At 53.3% G+C, this 24875-nt stretch overlaps 1 protein-coding gene across 1 annotated transcript in view; it reads right to left on the bottom strand.

Annotated features, from left to right (window-relative positions):
* RBM19 (RNA binding motif protein 19) overlaps nt 1-24875 on the bottom strand; it is a 120507-nt gene that overhangs the window by 91184 nt on the left and 4448 nt on the right. Inside the window, exons 3-16 of the mRNA XM_005670677.3 lie at nt 23691-23816; nt 23475-23513; nt 22987-23179; nt 21678-21886; nt 20093-20173; nt 16975-17053; nt 15905-15976; nt 14770-14973; nt 14241-14371; nt 13341-13462; nt 12781-12877; nt 11185-11295; nt 8517-8717; nt 6899-7028 (exon numbers count right to left, since the gene is read on the bottom strand). Of these exons, the coding sequence (XP_005670734.1) occupies nt 6899-7028; nt 8517-8717; nt 11185-11295; nt 12781-12877; nt 13341-13462; nt 14241-14371; nt 14770-14973; nt 15905-15976; nt 16975-17053; nt 20093-20173; nt 21678-21886; nt 22987-23179; nt 23475-23513; nt 23691-23816 (1795 nt within the window). The remainder of the gene's footprint in view (nt 1-6898; nt 7029-8516; nt 8718-11184; nt 11296-12780; nt 12878-13340; nt 13463-14240; nt 14372-14769; nt 14974-15904; nt 15977-16974; nt 17054-20092; nt 20174-21677; nt 21887-22986; nt 23180-23474; nt 23514-23690; nt 23817-24875) is intronic.

Raw genomic sequence — 24875 nt, 5'->3', positions numbered from 1 at the left:
TTTAAAATTCATTTAAAGTTTTATATATATATAAACATATGTATATATTTTATATATAAACGTATACATATGTGCTTATATATATACATGCTTATATATATAAACATATATATAAGCATGTTTTTATCTACACACAATATATTCAATTCAGAGCTATGTATATCAATGAAAACTTAAAAAAAAATAAAACCTTGTATATTCATGAACAGGAAATCTGGACAATTACAATGCCACCAAAGGCTAGACTAATACCTAGTTGTTAAAAATGATGATTCCACTGTGCTGTAGGTTGAAGATCTACAACTCGGATCTGGCGCTGCTGTGGCTGTGGTGTCGGCCGGCAACTGCAGCTCCAATTCCACCCTTAGCATGGGAACTTCCACATCCCCTCAGTGCAGCCCTAAAAAAAAAAAAAGACGGTTCCAAAAAATGTTTAAAGGCATGGAATGATGCTCATGATAGGAAATTCAAGAGAAAAGTGAAGATATAAAACAATATATAACATGACCCCAATCACATCCTAGACAGAGAGTTTGAGAAACACATACACAATGAGAAAATATGTGTTCTTGGTTATTTTGGAGACTGTGATTACAAAGGGCTGCATCCTGTCACCCCCACCCCTCTGGACCACGTCTACTCTGAAGGAACAGCATTTCAGGAGGGGGGAAGGGCAAATGTGGGGTTGTGAGTTAGCAGGGCAGGTGGTGGCGGCAGCTCAGGCAGCTGGCCAGCCCTGGTGATGGTGTGGATATCACCAGAGGGTGACAGAAGCCTCAAAAGGTTGGGAACCACATCACAGCCCGATGAGACATCTCACTGCTGGGACATGTGTTCCATTTGGGTCAGCCTCCCCACTGTTTCACATGATTGGGGCCTGGGGACAAGCTCCTCCCATACTCCCAGGGGAATCAAACCCTATCAATGCCATTCTCCGAGGGGTCATCAGAGTGTGTCCCCCACAGCCCTCGCCCTCATGGTTCTAAGCAGGTGGCCCCGTCCCAGTCCCTCCCTGTGGGTCTGAGCCCTATAGAGGCAGCTCCACAGTGCACTGGCCCTGAGCTGATGGTCTCTCGCACACACTCGCATGCAAGGCCTTGAAGCCCAAAAGAGCTTCTGGGGCTTCCAACCCACCCCCCACATTCTCACGCTGGCACCAGAGTCACCTCCCTCTCCCAGGCTCTTTCTGATGCAAGCCTACTGCTAGCCAGACCTAATTAAACTTCAACTGCTTGGTCATAAAACAACCCTTTCAAGCCCTAATGGAAACAGTGACAGTGATGATGTTGCGGGTTACACATCAGTTGAAGAAGCAGCCTTGGCCCCTCGTGCTTCCTCGGAGGCGAACCCAGAATCCCCGCTCTCTGGCTCCAGGACAAAAAAGAAGAAATCTGCATAAAGGCTCCTTCCCCATCCAAGAAATTAACGCAATTTACCCTACAACAAGGTTCTCCGTGGTGTGGCCATTTGTCCTCAAAACCCAACTTTCAAAGCAAAGTGGGGTGGGAAGAGCATTACTAAGGAAGGGGGAGTGAAGCTATGCAGAGAGGCCAAGACTCTAGGTTCTAAAAGAGAATGTCAGTCCAAAGGAAGACCATGACCTTCAGCTGCAAAGGACACTCCCCCCCCCACCCCTGCAACCTCAGAGAAGAGGGGAAGAAGGAAGGCACAGGGATCTGCTATGGCCACATCACAATCGATGGGTGAGATACAAGGAAATGTCTGCAAGTTGCTGCATCTGAAATCTAAACCTCAGGCCTCTTCAGGCTGGGAGGGAGGTTCCTGGGAGACTGAAAAGCACCTTTTCATAGCGCCAAGAATGGGGGGATGGTGGTGACCAGGAGGGCTCACAGCCAGTGTTAAGGGGTCACCTGTGCGTGCACTTGCCAACGGCTTCCAAAGAGGGAAGCTCAACCCAAGTGTGGTCAGGTGTTCAGAGCTTTTGAGAGAAACTGGAAATGCTGCTTTTTGTGGGAAAACCCGTTTTTTTGTTTTTGTTTTGTTTTTTAAAAAACCTTGGCAACTAATTCAGTGGCACATGAATTCTGTCAGCAGAAGAACCAGCTCCTGGGCCTCTGTGCTAGGCTCTTCGATCCCAGTCTGGCAAAGCTGGATGCCCCTTCCCCAAAGTCCCAGTGGCACTTCTGGGACTTGAAGCCTCATCAGGACAACAGCTCCAGGGAACCCAGCAGTGTGAGCATGGCCAGAGTCCACTCCTTCCTGCTTTCCTGCCATATAAGCAGGGGCTGGTCTGCTTCAAACACTTATTTCAAAGGTCACAGGCATCTCCCTAGAAAGTGCGATGCAAGTGACGGAGCTGGGCTGAACTTGCAGTCAGAGTCTGGGAACAGCCTGGGAACAGTTGGATCCCTTCCCCAGAGGGTGGGTGAGCGGCCCTCAGCCCCAGCCCAGGAAGAATGAGGGTGGGGACAGCCAGGATGGAGTAGCAGATACTTGCATTTCCAAATAAGCCAGCAGTATGTGTGTGTAACTGCATTTTCTCATTGACGACGCTAACCCATTATGGGTAAGCCAGTTGCCCAGGGCCACACAGCTAGTGAGTAGCATGGTCTGGCCCCTGACCTAGATCATCACCGTCACTTCCAAAGCCATGTGCTTTTTCACTCTGTGCTCTGCCTCCTGACTGCATCTGTGGTCTCCCTTCTTATTGTCCTTAGATCCTTTTTTCTGCAGATCTCAAAACCAGGGTGCCTTTGTCTTGTTAGTTCTTCTAGCATCCTGGGAGGGGAGTCAGATGTGGGGGAGGGGCTGCTGGGACACAAAGGTTTGGAAAAAACAATGGACATTTCTGGGCTGTTGGAGCAAAGTCAAGCCTTGTTTAATCACGTCTTTTATTTCAAGCAAGACGTAGCCACAGATGTCAAGGGTCGGGGCGTTTGCCAACTCCTTAGAAGTGGGAAGAGCTGGGTCAGCAGCACACCCAGGTGGGTAACAGGTCCTGGTCCCTGGTCCAAGGCACCGGAGCCTCTCGTTGGACAACTGGGCAGCCTCCTTACTGGTCTCCCCCCAGCACCTGTTGCTGGCCTGCCAGCTTCTCCCACTGTGTCCCCTCTCTTCCAATCCAGCTGCACCAGCCTCTATCCTGACCTCCAAGCCTCCCAAACCCACCCACAGGGCCTTTGCACCTGCTACCTGTCTCCTCTGCCCTCTCTGCTCATCCCCTCTCTTCCCAGGCCTAGTTTCTCATCAGGTCTCAGCTCACCTGCCCTCAGGGCTCTTCCTAGGCAGTGGTCCCCAGCACAGGCCTGGCCACTTGTCATCAGAGCTCCCTGGGTACCTTGCTTCAGAGTCCTAACCCTGTTCTGAAATTGCCTTATTGGTTTGCTGCTCCTTGAAGATGGGACCACGTCTGACTCAGGCACCTCTGCACTCCCAGCACCGGACCCAGGGCAGGTGCTCCAAAAATATTGGTGGATGATGATTTGCTTCACTAAGGGCACTGAGTGTGAGAGATGGGGCTGTGAAGTCACAGCTAAGAGCACAGACCTTGGATGTGGTGGTACGGGGGCACAGCCTGGCTCTTTCTAGATGTGTGACTTTGCACAAGTCACTCAGCCTCTCTGTGCTCCCTCCAGGACGAGGATCACTGCGCCCACGTGCAGGGCAGTTATGAGAACAAGCACACAGAAGCCCAGTTACAACGGGGCCTGGGCCGGCAGTGATCAACAGCAGTGCCATTAGCCTTCCTCTCAGACCAACTGCCCACACTGCCCAAACAGGCGCTGCTGAGACACCCAGAGAAAACATCACTGTGAGAGGCAGGCCGGCCGGCTGAAGGCTTCTGAAAGGAGCAGCCAGAGCCCCAGCTCTGAGTCCGGGGACCATGGCCCTGCTGGCCGCATCCCTGGGAAGCACTTCTGTCCCCGGAGCGGCCAGGCCCTGCTATGGCCCACACACATGGCCAGCGAGGCATGGAGACGGCCAAGGACAAAGCCAGAGGTCACTGTTAAAAAGCACTTCTGCTCCTGGCCTCAAGTAGGGAGATGACGGAAAGACTAGGAAGGAAAAAGGAGGTATTGTGAACCAGACAGATGTTCGCCAATGAAGTCACCAGGAAGCAAGAAAAGAGGGCAGAAGTGAGAGCAGGATGGGGCCGGGGCTGGGGCGGGGGTGCTGGGGACCAGGGTGAAGACTGGGAAAGCAAGGTGGGCTGGCAGGGGCCTGGAGAGGCAGGGGGGATATGCTTCCATCTGTAGTTGGCACAATAAAATCCAGTCACGCATCGCCACATGGGGCTTTATTATAATCAGGCCACAGAATTTACTGTGGCTCCCTCCCCTTTGCAGCTCTCGGCGCAGAAGGCTGACAGCAGAGACTGTTATCAGTTGCAAGCAGCTTTGCAGGACCTCCCCCCACTCGGAGCCCTTTATCTGGAGGTGAGGGTCTTGGTTGTGGGGAGATAAAACACACTGTCCCCCTCCCCCGAGACCAGTACAGGGAACGGAGGGCTTTGTAGAGAAGGGGGGATGGGGAACACCCCCCCTCCGTCCACTCCCCTCCCGCTCGCCTTCCTGCGGAGCCTGAGAAGATCCAGACCTAGGGGGCGCTGGCTGAGGCCCCCGCCTGTGGGGATGGGAGCTGGGGAGGCTTCGGGAGCAGCGTGGAGGAGGAGCAGGCTAAAAGGAACAGCCCAGGGACTGGGGAGGTGACTGTGTCTGTGACCCGTGTAAGAAAAGGAACAGAAAGGGCAAAAGGAGGCCCGGGAACCATGCTCTGTGGGAATCTGCCTGACGACATGGGACTCAGGAGGGCTGGGGACCAGCACAGACGCACACAACTTCCAGGCCCCAAACCTGCTCTGTTTGCTACAACTATTTACTCCTGCCCCAGCCCTGGGTCTCCCTTGTGTCAGTGATGGCAGAATGCTGCACACCAGCCCCTTGGGAGGCAGGGCCTGGCCCCGACTATTTCGGGGTGACGGCTAGTTGAGAGAAACCATGACTACATAAAAGGAAGTCTTTTTGATGGAAGTATGAGCAGATTGGAAGGGAATGCTACCAAGTGGTGGACAAAAATAACCCCTAACCAGGGGCTGGTGCGGGGCTCTTGAGAGATGTATAGCAATGACCGGTAACCCCAAGGGCTAGGGAGGCTTTCAGGGGCCTCAGAAAGTAGAAAAGGAAGAATTTTCCTTCCTGACAGAAACAAGGCTTCTAGACCAGTGGTTCCCAAATGCCTTGCAGTGACCAGGCCAGTCCTGAAGGAGCTTTTACTGATTTACAGGAACTGCAGACAGCCTAGGGAGCATAACTGATGGTGAGGTCTATTCAGCTAAAGGATTGTTCTTTAGTTTGAAAATCCTGCCTCCCCACACCCACTCCCCCCACCATGACACTCATTTTTTTTTTTTTTTTTAATGAGGAAAATGGAGAGGGTATATAGGAGATGTATTTTCTAAATCCTTATGTTAACAAACTGGCAACCCTATGGTGAGATGGGGTAGGGGATACTACAGATGGGCAAGATCATAGGGTCTGGGTAAGGGGCTGTCAGGTCCTTTTCAAAGCTTTTCTAAAGGCCTTTGATCCTGGAAAAATCATGGTCTCCCACGTGGTTCTCAACTGAGGGCTGCACTGCCCCCTAGAGGGCACCTGGGAGTGCATGTGCGTGTGCCTATTAATTCTGGGACAGTCACAGTCCCCTAAATGTTTCTCAATTGAGAGCTGCACTGCCCCCTAGAGGGCATCTGGGGGGGAAGGGGGGGAGGGGGGAGAGAGGGAGAGAGAGAGAGAGAGAGAGAGAGAGAGAGAGAGAGAGAGAGAGGGAGAGACAGTGTGTGTGTTTGTGTGTGTGTGTGTGTGTGTGAGTGAGTGTATATGTGTGTGTCTCTGCCTGTCTGCCACAATTACAGGGGGCATTCCTGACACTCAGTGCGTAGGGTCCAGGGATGCAAAATGTCTTACAACTGTAGAAGAGTCCCAACAAGGAAGAACTGTGCTGCCTTGAGTGTCAGCAGCACCCTTCCTCACTCAAGGGTAAAGCATCCATCACTGGGGGGGTCCACATCCCTTCCCTTTCCTGCCTTTGCAGTCATTGGACACCAGAGGGCGCTATGCCACCCCAGGACCCTGGAGAATAAACATCTCCAACAGCCAGGCGCACCCATCCTGGTGGATGAGGGAGTAAGAAGGCTGTTTTCTCTTGTTCTCTTCTGAACCCCTAATAATAGGTTCCAGTTTTTGTTTTTTGTTTGTCCAAAAGTAGGACACCTTATGCTGTACTAATAATTTTTATGCCCCATTTTTTTTCTTTTTAGGGCCATATCTGCAGCATACAGAAGTTCCCAGGCTAGGGGTCAAACTGGAGCTGTGCCTGCAACCTACACCACAGCTCGAGGCAACACTGGATCCTCAACCCACTGAGTGAGGCCAGGGACTGAACGAACCCGCATCCTCATGAACACTAGTCAGGTTCATTATTCTACTAAGCCACAACTGGAATGTCTACGGTCTACTTTTTTTTTTTTTTTTGCTATTTCTTGGGCTGCTCCCACAGCATATGGAGGTTCCCAGGCTAGGGGTCCAATCGGAGCTGTAGCCACCGGCCTACGCCAGAGCCACAGCAACGCAGGATCTGAGCCGTATCTGCAACCTACACCACAGCTCACGGCAACGCTGGATCCTTAACCCACTGAGCAAGGGCAGGGACCGAACCCGCAACCTCATGGTTCCTAGTTGGATTCGTTAACTGCTGCGCCACAACGGGAACTCCCTATGGTCTATTTTTAAAGGACATTTTACATGCCTGTAAAATCCATGAGACTGGGACCCAGTAGTCTCAGGATGAATGAAGCACTTTGAACCGAATGCGTGATAGACAACTGAGTGCTGCCCTTCCCTCACCTGCTGCCCCAGGACACCTCAGCCTCTGCTCTCACCTGTTTCTGGCTCCATCCTGTCCTTTTCCGTCAGTTCTGCCGGTGTGTCTTGGGGTTCTTTCTTCTGCGGGGCTGGGCTGGAAAAGACACCCATCGGGGCCCACTCCAGATACAGGGGGACATGGTGGAACTGCAGAGACAGGGGCGGGGGAGGGACTCAGTTCACAACTGGGGATGATGGGCCAGGTGCCTGGAGTGCAGCACCCTTTGTGCTGCCCAATGCCTGGGAAGAGGGGCCTGAGCTGCAGCTCAGGGCTTGGGGCAGAGGCCTGAGCACCTGCTGTCACTGGACCCATCTTCATCCCGTTTTCTCTAACCAGACTGCGGAGGGGAGGGAGAGCAGAATCCACCACACAGGGCAGCCTTCCTAGAGGATGTGCAGTGGGGCCATTGACACCACACATACACTCAGAGGTAGCATGTGTGAACCTGTGTACATACGTAGGTTTTTTTTTTGTTTTTTTTTTTTTTTTAAAAAAAAAAAAAAGGATAAATGAGACACAGTCTACAAAGTGTTACACTGACTGATAAGGAGAAGCACTTGCAGTGGGTTGAAGGGGGACCTCCAACTGATATGTCCACGTCCCAAGTCCCAGAACCTGTGAACATGGCCTTGCTTGGATATAAAAGATCTCTGCAAATGTCATTTAGTGAAGGGTCTTATCTTTTTTTTTTTTTTTTTTTTGCTTTTTTTAGCATGATACCCATGCATACGGAAGTTCACAGGCGAGGGGTTGAATTGGAGCTGTAGGTGCCAGCCTACACTATAGCCACAGCAACGCCAGATCCTTAACCCATTAAGCGAGGCCAGGGATTGAACCTGCATCCTCATGGACACTAGTTGGGTTCTTAACCCATTGAGCTATGACAGGAACTCCCTGAGTGAAGGGTCTTGAGGTGAGATCCCTGTGTTATCTGGTTGGACCCTAAATCCAATGACGAGCACCCGTTGGGTAAGAGAAAAGCAGAGGGAGGGCTGGAGATGGAGAGAAAGAGAAGGCCACGTTGGCAGAGGTGGAGATGGGACTGATGCAGCCATGAGCTAAGGGACACCTGGAGCCTCCAGATGCTGGAAGAGGACAGGAAGGACCCTCCCCCACCCCCACAAGAGTCTTTAGAGGAGCCTGGCCTTTGGACACCTTGACACCAGACTTGAGACCCCAGGACTATGGGAGAACACACTTCCACTGTTTTAAGCCACCAAGTTTGTAGAAACCTTTTATGGCAGTCCCAGAAAGGAATGCACTAACTCATATGATTTCTTTTCCCTGTTACCAAGAAGTAGGACATAGCCCATCTATAAAATTGACTTTCAACCAATCGTAGGTACAGACCACCCAAAGCACCGGGGATGACAGTTCAAGTTCATGGGGGAATGGAAAGCTGAGGAAAGCAAGAGTATGGCAGGGAACCAGGCAGGCTTTCTGGATAACGTCTCAAGCCACCCCCCTGCACCCCACCTCCATCCAGGGGTGCTCCCAGGGGCAGGATGACAGCCACAGTTACAACAGAGGTGGGTGGTTTCCAGCTGGTGCCCCACGTGCCAGGTCTAAGCTAAGCCTGTTCAGCTGTCAGCTCCCTCCACCCCCTCCCTGAAGCATGGCTGCGGTGGCCCTACCTTGGAATAGGCCAGGTGTCGGAAGGCTTTGCGGGCCTCTAGCGCCTCCAGGAACTCCACGATGGCAGTGACACCGCCCTCCGGCAGCAGCACGCGGCCAAGGCTGCCGAAGCGGCCAAAGGTCTCCTGCAGCTCGGCCGCCTGGGTGCCCGCTGGGAGGTTCTTTGCCAGGATCACAGTCTTACTTCGCTCTGCAGCGGCCTGCAAGGAGGAGATCAACTCAAGTGGGATGATGAAAGGGAGGTTCCTGGGTCCCCGAGGCTAGCACTGAGCCATGGGTGACTCCAGACCAGGGGCCCCTGTGGGACCTCGGGTACCAGGCCCCATGGGAGCAGGTCCAAGAGCCCCCCCACCCTCTTGGACACCCTGTCCCATGAATGAGAGGTGGCTCTGAGGAGTGGATGAAGGAGGGGGGTTCCAGAGCTGGACCCCCTTGTCAAATCTTAGCCCTTCTCCTCCTGAGCTGAGGGATTCTGTGCCTGAACAGAGCCCTCACTGGACCCTCCAGCTTGGGCCAGAATCTGCATATCTGCGCTCAGGGCCTCGACCTGGAGCTGTGGACGCCCTGTTGCCGTGTGTGAGAAGTTAACATGGCCTGGGAGCAGCCCAAGGCTCTTAGAAGGAGGCATATCCTGTCCTTGGATGGGATGCCTCTGAGGTATGAGCTGTGTGGGTCCTGGGCGAGTGGGGGGGGGGGGAAGCCCCACCTGCTGCCCTCCCAGCAGCACCGTGATAGGTACACGCTGTATGGGTCTCCTCCCTCCCCTCGTCCCTTCTTGTCAGTGTTTTCTGTGAACTGCTTGCACTCGAGTCTTCGTCTCGGAGTTGGCTTTTGGAAGAACCCAAACCAAGATGCCAGAGATATGGCCTTGAGTAAGGTGCTTCAGTGTGTCTCAACCCCAACTTGAGGACCCAGCACCTGCTTCGTTGATTGCTCCAGGGAAGGAGTAGATCAAACAGGCTGACATAAGCAAACCTCATGCATAAGCACTCTGCTAGCAGTAGCAATTATTTTATTAAAATAATTAATTGGATAAGGCATAAAAGAGCCAAAAAAAAGCTAACAGAAGAATTCCAGGCACAGGGCGTATTTGGGTATGAGTCTCAGCCAGGCCACTAATCTAATTTGAAATCTTGGATCAACCACTTTCCTTCTGGGTCTCAATTTTCTCATCTGCAAAATGGGCTCATGGTGACAGCCCTCCTGTGGCTACTGTAAGAATCGAGTGACGTGAGGGGGGTGGAGGACATTTGCAGGCAGGCAAGATGGACATTAGCACACTGTTTTTTTTTCCCTTTTCTTTTTAGGGCTGCACCTGTGGCACATGAAGGTTCCCAGGCTAAGGGTCAAATCGGGGCTGCAGCTGCCGGCCTACACCACAGCCACAGCAACGCAGGATCCTAGCCACATCGGTGACCTGCACCACAGCTCATGGCAACGCCAGATCCTTAACCCACTAAGTGAGTCCAAATATTGAACCTGCATCCTCATGGATACTAGTTGGGTTTGTAACCCACTGAGCCACTATGGGAACTCCTCAGTGTGCTCTTCAAGGGTAACTCAGGCCATGGAGCATACCATTAGGAGCGTGGCCTCTGGGGCCTGCACTCCAATCCAGCTCCATCATGACTAGCAGTGTGACCCAGAACAAGTGACTTTACCTCTCTGTGACTGTGGGCCCTGCTGTACAAAAATGGGAGCACAGTGGGGCTGCTTTCGGAGGACCTAATCAAAGTTAGCCATCAGCCTACCTAATTAACTCAGCCACTACTCACCCACCCAATCACCCCCCATCATTCCCACTTTCTATCCACTCACCCAGCCAGCCAGCCAGCCACTTAATCATCCTTCTGTTAGCCACCCATCCTTCCATGCTTTCAGGGTGAAACTCTAAGGTTTGGGGAAGCTGAGGACACAGCTGTTTTAAGTCACCTCCCCACCCTCTGGGCCTCAGTTCCCGTCTATAAAACAAGGGGCGATGTCAGGTGTCCTCCACCGGTGCTCTCTAAGGCTACACATCGTTCCCTGTACCTGGAGGGGAATAAGCACACGGAAGGGCGGAACCTTCCCCTAACTGGTTCAAGAAAGGTCTCGATCCCCAAACAGACAACATGTGCCCTTTAGCAAGTGCTGGGGTGCAGGGTGGGGAGCAGGGTGTTCACAGTCCCCTCTCCAGGTCATGTGCAGAAACTCCGGGTGAGAATAGCCCCTTGCATACAGCCCCCACACAATCCAGGTCAGATGGGTGCATGTCTGAGCCAGTGATCTGCCGTTCTTTTTTCTTTTTTTCCTTTTTAGGGCCACATCCGCAGCACATGGAAGTGCCTGGGCTAGGGATCAAATAGTAGTTGCATCTGCCGGTCTACACCACAGCCACGGCCACAGTAGATCCGAGCTACATCTGTAACCTACACCACAGCTCACGGCAACGCCAGATCCTTAACCCACTGAGCAGGGCCAGGGATCGAACCTGCATCCTCACGGATACTAGTCAGATTCTTAACCGGCTGAGCCACAACAGGAACTCCTGTCTTACTTTCTTAAGAGACAGTTGAAAAGATAGTAACAACCATCCGCGAAAGGCCTGACCCTCCAACCCATCCGCACACGCGAGGATGTGAGGCTCCAGCCCGGAGCGGCTGGCTGAGCCAGGCAGCTGGCACCCACCTGGCTGAAGGAGTCCAGGCTGACCCCATTGTCAAGGAGGAAGCGCCTCACTTCCTGGACCAGTTGGGTCTCCCCCAGGGCCACGCGCACGGCCACGCTGCCCTTGGTCTCCTGTGGGGGAGAAAGGAAGATGCCCTGTCACTGTCAGGCATGTGATGGGTCCCATCTCCCATCAGCCCAAGGAGGAGGCTCAGCCAGAGGCAGACCCCGTGGACGCCTGCACTGACGTGGTGGCTCTGGGTTCTCCATCTGTCACAGTGAAAGGAGCACCCCACACCCACTCCTCCAGCCTCCCCACCCCCCCGCCCCGGTTCTCGCTGCTCAGGCTGTAGGTCAGGGTCTCACGCCAAGTGTATCCCTACCTCAGAGCTTCTGTGCGCTCACCTCTGCCTTCCAGTAATTCTTGCTGGTACATCACTGCCCCCAGCAGCCCGCCTTGCTGCCACGCCCTGACCCCCTACTCGGCCTAAGCCTTCTTTAAGCCATCACAATGACACACAGCACCTTTGTTAATGAGTGAGTGTCTTTTTCTGCTAGAAGCTCTGGAAGAGCAGGAGTGTTTTCCTTTAGGGCCCTGCTGCCTTTCCGGTGCTCAGAGCGCTTGTGGGATCTGAACTGCCTGCAGCCCCTCCCAACTGGCTGAATCCAGGGCCATGGGGCCCAACACGGTGCCCCACGAGGTCAGCCACTGGTGCCCAAAACACAGCACATGCATCAGAACCCAGAAGTGCTGTGACCGTGAGACACGCACTGGATTTTGAACCCTCAGTGAGAATGTAATGCAAGATAGCTCATAATTTTTTCATACTGTGGATAATGAAACAAGCATTTTGGCTATACTGAATAGACTGAATTCTGAAAATTCAATTTGCCTGTTTCATTTGCTTTTTGTAAAACATGGCTGCTAGGACATTTATGATTCTGTGTGGGCTTGAGTTCTATTTCTGATGGATGGCGCTGACCTTCAGTGCGGGACAGGGGAGTAAACAGCAATGGGTCTAGCTGATGGACCAAATCTACAGATATCCTTTGCCTACTGGCTGGAACACACACTCCCAAGTTTTTGTCAGAGTGAACTTGGCCGCCATCTAACTGGAGACATAAGCATATAGAGGAAGGTATGTGATCTGGAGGGGCCGGGCAGTGAGGAAAGTCAGAGGAACAAGATTAGACTTGACAGAGGAGGGACAGAGACCAGTGACACCCCCTCCGCTGCCCCAGGCTCCGTTCAAAGACCTGCTCTCGCTGGGCTGAGAGGGTGGGTAGGACAACCCTTGGGTAGTCAGGTGGCCCTGGTGTCACCCCACCTCCGCTCCTTTCCAGGTGCGTGACCCTGGGCAAGTGCCTCTGCGTCCCTAGGCCTCTTCATCTGAGAAGTGGGGCGGGCAGGGGCTGGGCCGGGGAGCACCACACTCAGTGCTCATTGTCAGCAATGTGAGGCCAGGGCTGCAGGGCAGATGTGGGGGTTTCCACGTGAGGGGTCCAGGGGAAGCCCACGACTTCAGCTCCAGGGACCCTGAGGTGGCCGATGACCCCAGCAACTGCCCCCGTCCCCCACCCAGAGCCAGGGGGCAAATCAGATGGGGCGCCACCCACGTGGTCAAACACTTGACTCTTGGTGGAGTTGTACTTCTGGGCGATGGCATCGGCCACTGCATTTGGTCCCATGAACAGAGTGTTCCAGTTGTGAGAGCTGCGAGGCAGAGGCAGAACAGGGAGGTCAGACTTCAGCTGAATGGGGGCGTGGGGTGGGGGTGGAGGACAGAGTTTTTTTCAGACGCAAAGTCTGCTAAGAAATGAACCCAGGGGCCTGCCTTCCTAAGCCCGAAAGCCTCCTCCTCCCCCATCTTTCCTGGCGTGGGCCAAGTAGCCCAGGCCTGAAGAAGACAAGCGCCATGATGATATTAAGTTCCCAGCACTTGTCCAGTGCTTACTCTGTGCCAGGGACCAAGCACTTGTCTTATGTTAACTCACTTAATCCTTCAAAACTACAGAAGTGAGGCACCATGGATTCTCCCCATTTTGCAGATGAGGAAACTGAGGCTGAGCACAGTTACGGATGAGGGGCTAAAGCTACCGGAAGGAGCAAGGGGACCCAGGTGGCCAGGAAAGGAGGGGCAAGGCGGTGGAAGGTCGGGTTGGAGGCAGGCACGGACCTGGAGCTGCTGGCTTTGTCTTTCGACTCCTTCTTCTTTTTATAGGATGATGATCCTGGGGTGTCAGTGTCCTCGCTGGCTTCCTTCTTAATGGTGGATGGAAGCACGTGGAGCATCCTGCCCTGGAGGGAATGAGGGGGAGGGTAAAGACAGGAAGGGGGCAGGGGCTTCTACATCCTGCCTCGGGGGCCGGACCCAGCACTGAGACCCCTGTCACAAGAGGTGACTCTGAACTCTGAATGGGAGGGGGCTGGCCATGTGGCACAGGGGCCTGATACCATGATGGGGCTGCCCGAAAGAGCCCCACAGAGGAAGCAGCTCAGTCCGTAAATAACACCTGCAGGGCTCCCCGCCCCTAGCCCAGACCCACTCTGTCCCTGCAAAGGGAAGTGAGAGTGTGAGCTCCACCCGGGCAGGAGCCAGGTCTGGCCTGACTGCCCAAGAGGAATCAGTAAATCGTGAATGAAAAAATGAATGAGAGGGAAGGGAGGCAAGGCAGTATGGGGCTTAGGCAGATGTACAAAGCGCATCAGTTGGCCTTTCTGGAAGAGAGAAGAGTTTCTGACAGTATATCGTGGCCATCTCAAGGATCAGGTCAGAACTCTTTGTTTCCTTACTCCTCTTCCAAGTGGTATTTCCCCAGATGGAAAGCACATTCATTCAATCCAAAGATTCTACCTTAGGGACTACTATGTTCATGACAGATCAGTGAACAGAACAGAGCCAACCCTGCCCCATGGAGCCACCTTCCAGAAGCTCACATCACGAGGTGGCTTCACACACCATCGGATGTGCTTCCAGGGAAGGAAGCAAGGGCGCGTGTCTCATGCTTGCACATGCACACACAGCCTCTCCCGTCACTTGGGCCCAGCAGCCGCCCGCCAGCTTGCAGGGCATCACCTGGAACACCTGCCCATCCACCTCCGCGTAGGCCTTGACGGCATGCTCCGGGAACATGAAGGTGACGAAGGCAAAGCCCTTGGGCTTCTTGGTCAGGCTGTCAATGGGGTAATGCAGCTCAGACAGGGGACCTGAGGGCAGAAAAGGTGTCAGAGTCCAGGGCTGGGCCTGAGTGCTGGGCGAGGAAATTCTGGGCACTGGTCAGGAGATGGGCTGCAACGAGTGAGAGCCTGGAGCTGCTGTTCTGGGCTGGCCATGGCCACTCGGCAGGAGGCAAGGGGCTGCCCTGAGACCCCCCCAAAGGCCAGATCCTTCACGTGTCTGTCCTGAGAGCAGAGGTGTCTGGACTAGACCCTGCCTCCACCTACTACACAGGTGGCCTTGGGCAGGCCAGCAGTCTTTATGGGCCTCAGGCTTCCCATCTGTGAAATGGCATCGTAAGGCACACAGCTCAGCGGGCAGTAGGGGGGCAGCGGGGGCAGATGCGCTCACATGTGTCGTGGACTGAAGGGCCCAGCCGTGTCCCTACCGTATTTGGAAAAGAGCTTCTCAAGGTCCTCTTCGGAGCTGGTGTAGGGCAGGTTTCGCACAAAGAGCCTCCCAGAGTCAGCCAGGTCCTCCTCCTCCTCATGCTCCCCGAGTGTCCGACCCTGCCAGGCTTTGGTGCTGTTCTTCGGGGGCGCCTTGGCCGTGGGGATGCTCTTTTCCCTGAACACCTCGATGTAGCGTCCACCTGCACAAGGAGAGGCCATCAGAGTCCCGGGGGCAGGCCTGGAACCTGTCAGCTTCCGAAGGCTTTGGTGCTGCTTTTCAGAAAAGCAGCTGGCTGGTGACAGCACTGGCTGCCAGGCTCTGTTATCCAGGACAGCGGCCCAATCCGGACCTGTGCCTGAATCTTAATCGTCCTGTGAGTTTTGCTTCAGCCCTGGGGGAGCCAGCCTGGGCCATGTCCTCCCGATTCCAGGGCACAGGCCCTGGCGCCACCCTGGGAATCTTCTCAGGTGACAACCTAACCCTGAAGAGCCACCTCGTGCTGCTGCTGAACTGTGTCCATGCATTGCCTTGGGTGCCTGATTAGACCGTGAACACCACCATCGCCTCTGCATGCACACAGTAGGTGCTCAATAAATACCTACCACCTGACTTGCTAACAAGACAACTCAGGTTTCTCCTCTTCACTAACAGAACTTGTCTCCTCACAAGGGATCGATGGCTGGATCTGAGTCACCTGTCCGTGCCACAGAACAGCAGGTGCAGGGTCTGGAGTTGGGAGGTCACCTGAACCGTCTCCAGGGACGTGATCTTGGGCCCAGCCCCTGGCCTGGACAGGTGACTCAGATCCGTAACGCCAGAGCTTGCTTCCTCTGCTCCTCTAGCTTTTGGGCCAACGTCACCAGCTCAGTGTGGCCCAAGTGGACGAGATCCTGTTTAAAAGGCACCTCCTCCAATCCCGGCCTCCCCTACGTTTGTCCACAGCATGGCCCCTCTGGTTCTCTCCTGCCTCTCCCCTCTCTCAACCTAACCTCACTTCCGCCAGGAGGGCAGTGGCTCTGGTTTGCGCCTAGAGCAGTGCCCGGCACACAGCAGACACACTGCAAACTTGTGGAGTAACTGACTGTACGCAGGAAGCCCTCCGGCCTGTAGGCGCCTGCGCGCACCCTTACCCATGTACTCCCTGTTGCACTGCAGAGCTTTCTTCACTTCCTCTTCGCTGCTGAAATCCACAAAGACATACCCTGTGAAAGGACCACGACAAAGGTGAGACCTACAGACAGGAACGTGCACACTGTGCTAGGTGTTTGGGGGAAGCTGAGCAGGAAGCGGGGAGGGAGGAAACCTGTATTTTTTGCCAAATCTCCCAAATACAAAGAGATTCCTTATACCATCTCCCCCCGCCGCACCCCCACTCCCACCAGGAATTTCCTTTTGCAGGAAGTGTTTCTTTGACCCCGTGGCCTGGTTTTACAAAGATGCTGGACTGCATCAGTCAGACACGGGAAGGCTGTGCCTCCCTCCCAGCCTCACCCACCCTGACTGGTACCTGCTCCTTGACCTCTGGACAAGTGCCGGTACTGGCACTGTTGTGACCCAGTTCAGCACCACAGGGCCACCTCCACAACAACTGCCCTGACTTGCACAGACAGGCCCGTGGAGTCTTTCCAAGAACACGAGAGGCCTCGTGTCCTTGACCTCACTGGGCTTCAACACTGGGAGGTAACTGGGCAGCCTCGCCTCCCACTTTTCTGGAGGAGGTAAGTACTGTGCCCATGGGCACTCGGCTAGTAGGTGGCAGTGCTGTATCTCAAGCCAGAACCCCTGGGTTTTGGTCTCTATCACAGCGCCCGCCCCTGGAGGACTACCAAAGCCCCCTCTGCCTCCTCGTGGGCCCTGTCTTTGGAACCCTTCCCTCCTCAGCCAGGGACGATTCTGAATCCAATCGTGGCCTCCTCTTGCTTCAAGCCCTCAGTGGGCCCTTGCGCTGGGGCCAAAGGCCACAGTCATCTCATGACTGAGTCCCCCTCACGCCTCGCCTGGCCCTGACTCCACAGGTGAAAACCTCAGACCAAGCTGCCAGCGGCTGGGACAAGAGGCGGACCCTCGTCCTGAGCACGGCAGTGGGGACCACAAGCAGGAAAATAAATGGCTTCCCTCAAAACATCTCCACAGGGCAATTGCTCCAACCGCCCGCCTTTACCGCCTGCCTCTCCAGCCCCTTAAACAACCTCAACCTTACCCGTTTTGTTCCCATGAGCATTTCGCACTATTCGAATGGCCACTGGTTTCAGGGGTGCCAGGAATTCCATGACATTTTTCTGTGAGGAGAAGAAAAGGTTTTTTTTCCTCTGTTTCTCAATCTAGTAATGAAAGTGCGAATTCAAAAAAGAAACATGGACCAAATTTCTAAATTCAGAAAGGATACCAAAGCGTTTCATCCTTTACAGTGTCCAATTGCCCACTAAATTACACACCTTTTCTCATAAAATAAAAATTCCTTGGCAAAAATTCCTTTTTTAAGTTGGACAAGAAATGAAGAAGTTAAATACAAAACGGTAATAGCGCCATTAGTGTTTTTAAGATATTGTTTCTGATCTTTTTCTCTGAAGTAGCTTTTTACTTAATTGGGGTTAAACGTGGCTTTCCCCACTTCCGTCCAAGCACCACTGTTGTCCATGTCACTTCATGGGGATGACAGATGTAGAGTGCTAGTGTTGATGGTCCCCAACTTTCTTAACTACATCTCTATTTTGGATGTGAGGGTGATTTAAATGCAGTTAAAAAAAAAAAAAAAGCACAAACAGGCATTCCCTTCGTGGCTCAGTGGTTAACAAATCCAACCAGGAACGATGAGGTTGCGGGTTTGATCCCTGGCCTTGCTCAGGGGGTTAAGGATCCAGCGTTGCCGTGAGCTGTGGTGTAGGTCACAGACTCGGGGCTCAGATCTGACATTGCTGTGGCTGTGGTGCAGGCTGGCGGCTGCAGCTCCAATTCAACCCCTAGCCTGGGAACTTCTGTACGCTGTAGATGTGACCCAGAAAGCATAATAATAAAAAAATAAATAAATAAAAATAAAGCACAAACATACTGTTATCATTTATGGAGAGGACAGAAGTGACCACTTTTTGTACATCAATTTGCAAAAGTCCACCTAATGTCCCCCGCCACCTCCTCATGAAAGCACGCTGATTTTCTGCACAGTTGATAGTGAAAGAATTCTGACTCTAAATTAGTAGACAATCTGGGGCCCTAGTGCAGCCCAGATACTCATTATGCAGAACATTAAAAAAATTTTTTAGCAAATATAGAGACTCAAAAAAATGAATACTTCAAGGAAAAAAAGGTCAAAACATAGAATTAGTCACTTTCCAAAAGAGAAGACACACATGATTTGCAACAGTGAAAGAAGGGTCAATCTAACTAATAATTTAAGATATAAATTAAAATGAGGTGCCACTTTCATCTGTCATGTTGATAAAAGACTGATACCCAGGGTTCACAGACCTGGATGCTTGCATACTCTGCTTTAGGGAGAATAAACTGGCAAGGCTTCCAGGGGGCGACTGATATTCTGTATCAAAGCCTTAAAAATGTACATGCATGGGCTCGTATAAAATATTTACCTAGAGCAGGGGTTGGCAAACTATCGCCCACAGGCCCACAGCCCGAAAGCTAAGAATGGTTTAAACTTTCAAAGGCTTATCAAAAAAAAGCAACAGAGACCATATAGCTCACCAAGCCTAAAATACACACTATCTGACATTGATAGAAAAAAATCTGCTGGTCTTTGTTCCCAAGAAATGTGCTAACTGCATTATTATTCATGTGGCAGAAGACTGGAAGTGGAGTGGGTAGGTATAACAGACTGTGTCCAGAGTCAGGAATAGCATGCAATGTAAAAATGATACTGTAGTGGAATATTCAATATGCAAAGATATTTGACATAATGTAAAGGGGAGGAGTTTTGTAACGGGGAGGAGTTTCAAAAGCGTTCCTGCTGTAGGATTGCTTTTTAAAAAAGAAAAGACAGGTTGGATATTTGTATACAAAGAAAAGAGTGTCTAGGAAGACATACTCAGAAATTTATTAGCAGTTGTCACTGAATGGGATACAGGTGGTGGGGAAGGGCTGCTCCAGTCTATCCTCACCCCTACAATAACCAGACCTGGGGGTAACTAGCCCTGCATCCTGTGCCCTATCTGGTTAGCACACCTCTCTCTCGCAACACAATGCGCTTGGCAAGTTAGACAGTCATCCTAGAGACAGATAACTTACCTCTTTTCATTTAGCTACATTAAAAAAAAATTTCCAGAGTTCTCACTGTGGCTCAGTGGGTTAAGGACGTGATGTTGTCTCTGTGAGGATGTGGGTTCTATCCCTGGCCTCGCTCAGTGCATTTAGGATCCGGTGTGGCCATAAGCTGTGGTGTAGGCTCAGATCCAGTGTTGCTGTGGCTGTAGCAAAGGCCTGTAGCTGAAGCTCTGATTCAACCCTTGGCCCAGAAACTTCATATGTCGCAAGTGTAGCCATAAAAAGAAAACTTCCTGGAGTTCCCGTCGTGGCTCAGTGGTAGCAAACCTGACTAGGATCCATGAGGTTGCAGGTCTGATCCCCGGCCTCGCTGGATGGCTTAAGAATCCAGTGTTGCCGTGAACTATGGTGTAGGTCACAGACCTGGCTCGGATTCTGTGTTTCTGTGGCTGTGGTGTAGGCTGGGAGCTGTAGCTCTGATTTGACCCCTAGCCTGGGAACTTCCGTATGCCGTGGGTGTGGCCCTAAAAAGACCAAAAAAAAAAAAAAAAAAAAAAAAGGGAAAGAAAGAAAATTTCCTATGCTGAACTTCTGCTACTTTCGTAAGTAGGGAAATTTTTAAAATGTTCTCTCCTGTGTAGCCCCAGAGTCAGCAAACTACAGTAGCAGGCTGAATGTGACCTGAGGCCTTTTGTTTTGTAAATGAAGTTTTACCGGCACCCAGCCACACCTATGCGACTACTATACTATCCTCCAGGGCTGCCTCAGTGCTACCACAGCAGGGTTGAGGCATCATAACAGAGACCACATCGACCACAAAGCCTGAGGTATTTACCAGTTGGTCTTTAAAAAAATGTTTTTAGCAGGAAAAGTCTGCCCACCCCTAGTGCAGATGATGGGTGAGTGAGAGCAGTCGTCCTCAGTTTCATACAGCCAGCCCATCTCTTGATGCTGACCAGGCCCGAGACCCTATTCTCAGCCTTTCTGGTCCCCAAATTCCCTCTAGCCCAAGCCCTCAATTGATCCTGAAGCCCCCAGATAGCAGGGGCTCCTGGCATCCTCACCCTGTCTCCTGCTCCCTGCCCCCTCCCATTACTGGCACATACCTCTGTGACATTGAACGGGGCTCCCCGCAGCTTCACGGTGTGGGGAGTGGTGGGTTCCCTCTGGTGGGCTGGTTTCTCTGTCTGAGTGATGGCAGAGAACAGAAATGGCCACAATGAGTGCAGCTGCGGGAGGACCCGGCCGGCAGTGACGGCTCCGAGGCCCTCACCACCCAGCAGGCTGGCAATGCTGGGAGCCCTGTGCCTGCCGGGGATGTGGAGTCTGGCTGGAGTATTGGGTAGGAGGTGCCAAGCCTCTGTGTGGCCCCAAGATGAGGGTGGGAACCCGGGCCCCAGGCCACATGGAGGAGAAAGGCCTGGGAAGGAGTACTGGCTTCCATGGTATTTGCTGCCACTGATTTAGCGCATTCTCTGTGCCAGACATTGAGCAAAGCCCTTGCAGACATAACTGTCCGCTGGAATCTTTAAAACAGTCTAATGGGGGCCATACATTCAAGATGTCTTCTGTAATTCTGAAACCGAAACAGCTCTCAAAGACCTAGCTCTGCTGAACTCCTTTGGTAACAAAACCTGCCCTGCCTTGGACTCATTTTCGGGCAAAACCTGCTCTGAGCTGTGACATCACCATTTAGGGTTGACATCGATCCCATGAAGCTGAGTGGTTACCTCTAGTTCAGCTGCAGAAACACCATGTGCCTGATTATGGGGTGCTGCCCTGCATGAGTTATGGGGTATCTTCCTGAAATTGGGAAGTTTCAATGTACACTTGGGCATGGGGGTTCTGGAAAACTGGACACAGAGGCCAGGGCCTTGCCAAGCATCATCTCAGAGGAAGATCTGAGACTCGAAGAGAAGTACCTCACCCTGGATCCCATGGCTACTCCACTTCGGGGCTGGGATTTGAACCCACAGCTGCCTGACTTAGCTGCCCTCAGCTCCCCCTTATAGAATATACACTTTTAGGAGAAAAGGGCAGATTGTGCAAATCAGAAAGAGCACAAAGTTAAAGGAAGGAAAAGAGGAAGGAGAAAGAAAAGGAGGGAGAAGAGGGAATGAGGACCCAAAAGCTGTGTGAAGCTGCCTAAGCAAAGAGGACTCTCAGGTGGGAGACGAGGGCCAGTCTGGGTCCTGACCCCACTGCTTCCCAGCGGTGACCTTGGGCAAGTCAATTCCTGTCACTGGGCCTCAGTTTTCTCACGTGTCAAAGGGGACAAGAATCCCCATTCCCAAGACTGTCATGAGAATCAATGACAAATGACATGCCAGGTTCCGAACCTCACGTATACTGGGTGCTCAGTTAATTTCACCCATCGTTACTCACAGGCTCCCACCCGTCTACTGTGCCGCTAGATACAAAGGACAGTACCCTCGGGAGCCTTCTTCAGCTCATTTGCCCCTGGCCTCCACCAATTCCCAAGGGGCTGGCCGCCTCTCCATGTCAGCAGCAGGAAATAAACTAGGAGAGGGGACATGCTTGCTGGGGTCACACAGCAAGCAGGCCAAAGGCAGGCAGGTCTCTGGGCCGCCGAGCTGTCTTTCCTTGATGTTACACCCCCAACAAAGTGGCTGCAGGGAATGTGGGCGAGGCAGGGTGGACCTCCTCCCTCCCCAGGCTCCAGTGCTTCACCTCTGCTGGGGCCGCCTCCCTGTCCTGCTGGGTGGGAGCGGTGCAGGAACCCTCTTCCTCAGCCTCGCTCCCTTCCTCGAAGTTCACAGCTTCATCTTCACTCTCCTCCTCCTCCGAGGACTCCGCAGCCACCACCTTGGATCTCAGGTAATCCATGTCTGACAGCTCTTTCTGTGCAGCTGCCTTGCGTTCAAGGCCATCGGCCTCCTCTGGGAAAATAGGGAGGCTGGGAGTCAGCGATGGTTGTGAGCCAAGCAGAGGGCTGGGATGGCAGACAGCCCGGTGGTGTGACTGGCAGGTGGTGCCAAGCCCACAGGACAGGGTCCTGGGGCCAAGCAGCACCAGCCCCAGTATGTCCTCTGATAGATACCATCTAACAGGGTGAAACCAGGAGAGTTTGGGTAGTTTCTGCGCTGCATGTTTGAGAATTTTGTGGCTCCTGGCTCCATTTCTTCAGAGTGTAGGTAGGATGGCACGCCTGGATCAAAACCCACCAGTGGCCCCCGGCTACTCTCAGGATGAAGCCTGGGGCCTTGTCAGGCCTGCTGGCCTCACTGGCTCTCCTCCAGCTCTGTCTGCCTCGGCCACCCTGGGCCACAGGGCACCCCCCTCCAGCCCCTGCACCTCCCTTGCCTCTGTGCCTTTTCCACAGTGCTCCCTCTGCCTTGAAGCCCTTTTTCCCCCTTCCCCCCAGAGTTCCACCAACCCCCAGCGAGTCTTTCAGAGCCCAGCTCTGCACAAGAACTTGACCAGCCATAAAACTCACATGAAACCGTCCCCTCACTTTTCCATTAAAGTCACCCATAGAGCATTGCGCTCGCCATTCTGAGCTACAATCACTCATGGGCCCGTACAGCCACCCCGACCCCAGTAACACTGGGAGCCCGTTCTGAGGATGGAGGCTCACCCCCCACCCGGTCACCTCCTCAGAGGCCTCCCCGGTGACTCTCCCACCCCCCTCCCTGCTTTCTATGGCCCTCATGATCACATCACATACTAAACAGCAGACAGATTTCTTTACTGTTTCTCTTTCCCACCAGGATGCCAGCTCCAAGGGGGCAGGATTCTCTGTCTTTTGCTCCCTGCTTTATCCCCAGTGCCTGAGCAGCACCCGGTATGTGGTAGGTGTTCAATAAATACTTGAGTAACCAACTGACTAAGGGACCAAATTTGGTCAAGGGCCACGTACCTGCGGGTGGGGTAATCTCCCCTCTACAGGCAGCATCTGACTCTGCCTCCTAGACCTGGCACCAAGGGGCCCCAGGTCACATGCACACAGGCCCAGGCATGGCAGGGGGCACCCCCTCACCTTCCGGGTCCTCCCTGGTTCCTTCCTCCTCACTCTCTTGCCCCGAGTCGGAGTCGAAGTTCAGGTAGTCATCGGCCGGCTTGCTCTTCCCCTTTGAAGGCTCAGCGTCCAGGGCATCATTGGCCCAGGTGGCCACCTGCGTCCGCTTCTGGTGAACCGACAGGAACTCCTGGAACTCGTCATCTTTCTTCAGCTGGGGTGCCAGGGTGGCAGGGGAGTGGGAGGGAGGGAGAAGAGGCAGAGAAGGCTCAGTAGGGCTCACCCTTCCTAACGCTCAGGCAGGTAAGGGCATCCTCCAAGGTCATTCCCCTGCCGCCGCCCCCCCCTGCCCCGGTCTCCAGAGGAGCCTGGGGGCCAGCTGGGTCAGTCCTGGGGAGGGCAGCATGGACTCTTCAGATAGGAAGACAAAGCTGTCACAGGGACACGGCAAGGGGAGAAGAGAGGCAGGGCTCTGCCCACCCTCCACTCAGTCACCAGGACAGACTCACCTTCTCCAGTTCACCTGCTACCTTCTTCTTTCTGTTGTCCTGAAAACAGAAGGTGCAGGTGGTGAGGGCCACTGATGAAAGGAGATGGAACCACGTGGCCCTGGGAGGGCTGCTTTTGGGAACCAACCCTCATCCCTCCCACTCTGAGGCCCCGCCCTCCCAAGGGTGACCACCCTGCTGACATGGGGACATGGGTGGGAGGGACCGCCAACGCACTTTCTTGGCTTCTGGGGGGACAGAGTCTTTGTCTTTGGGAGGTGGCTTGGACTGGCTTGGTTTCTGGGCATGCTTGCTCCAGGCTCGGGGCTTCGTTGGGTCCCCGAACGACTTGCAGAACTCCACCTGCAGGGGACAGAGAGCGTGATGGTGACACCTGCCACCCTGCCTGGGCTTTTTTTTTTAGGACCGCACCCACCGCATATGGAAGTTCCCAGGCTAAGTGTTGAATCAGAGCTGCAGCTGCCAGCCTACACCACAGCTCATGGCAATGCCAGATCCTTAATCCACTTAGCGAGGCCAGGGATCGAACCCACATCCTCATGGATCCTAGTTGGGTTTGTTAACTACTGAGCCACCAAGGAAACTCCAGGAGCATGGATTTCTTAAAAGAGCAACTGCCCTTTACTGGCTGGGACAGGTGAAACAAAGGACTCACACCCACCCCCGGCCTAGGCGTCCCCTCCTTAACACAGTCTTCCCAGTGGTAACATTTACTGAAGAAGCCCACGTGCTTTGCGAGTATGAACACGAGCCTCTCAGCAAGGGGAGGGAGGAACCGTGACCCTCCCCGCTTCTCACATCAGGGAACTGAGGCACAGAAAATGAAGTCACCTGCTCTGGGTCACTGAGACAGATGGCAACAGAGCAGAGACGGGACATCAGGGGGTCTGGGCCTGGAGCCTGAGCTCTTAGCCATCTGCTCCACAGGGGGTGAAATGAGGTGACAGAGGGCCTGGCGCAACGCAGTGCCAATGGCTGCCAGTACTACTGATTACTGTGACGTGAGCTTGGCCCCAGAGAGCAACTCCGGGGTCAGGATAAAAGCGGGGTGACCACCTTGGAGCCCAGGAGACTGCTGAGTGCCAAACCTGTGCTGACATACCTCTTCAGCTCTAAACACCCCAACACCTTCCACTGCTGTAACCCTCCTAAGAGCTGGTCCTACGGGAGCCATGTGGGCACTTCCCACCTCAGTCCAGGGGGACCCTGGTCGGGCAACCTCCACCCTGGGGAAGGGGCTGCCATCTTGGCACAAAATATTCACTCTGTGTGGACTTTCAAAATAGCTCTGCTGTTTCTGTCATAACGACACGTGCGCACTGTGTAAAATTCAAACAATAGAGAAAAGTACAAGGAAAATAAAAGGCAAAAAGATTTTTACCCCCAATTCCTATCACCCAG

This window comes from Sus scrofa, chromosome 14 (assembly GCF_000003025.6).
Source record: "Sus scrofa isolate TJ Tabasco breed Duroc chromosome 14, Sscrofa11.1, whole genome shotgun sequence".
Lineage (NCBI taxonomy): Eukaryota > Metazoa > Chordata > Mammalia > Artiodactyla > Suidae > Sus > Sus scrofa.
The sequence above is the reverse complement of the archived record's forward strand: the minus strand, read 5'-3'. Positions and strand labels throughout refer to the sequence as shown.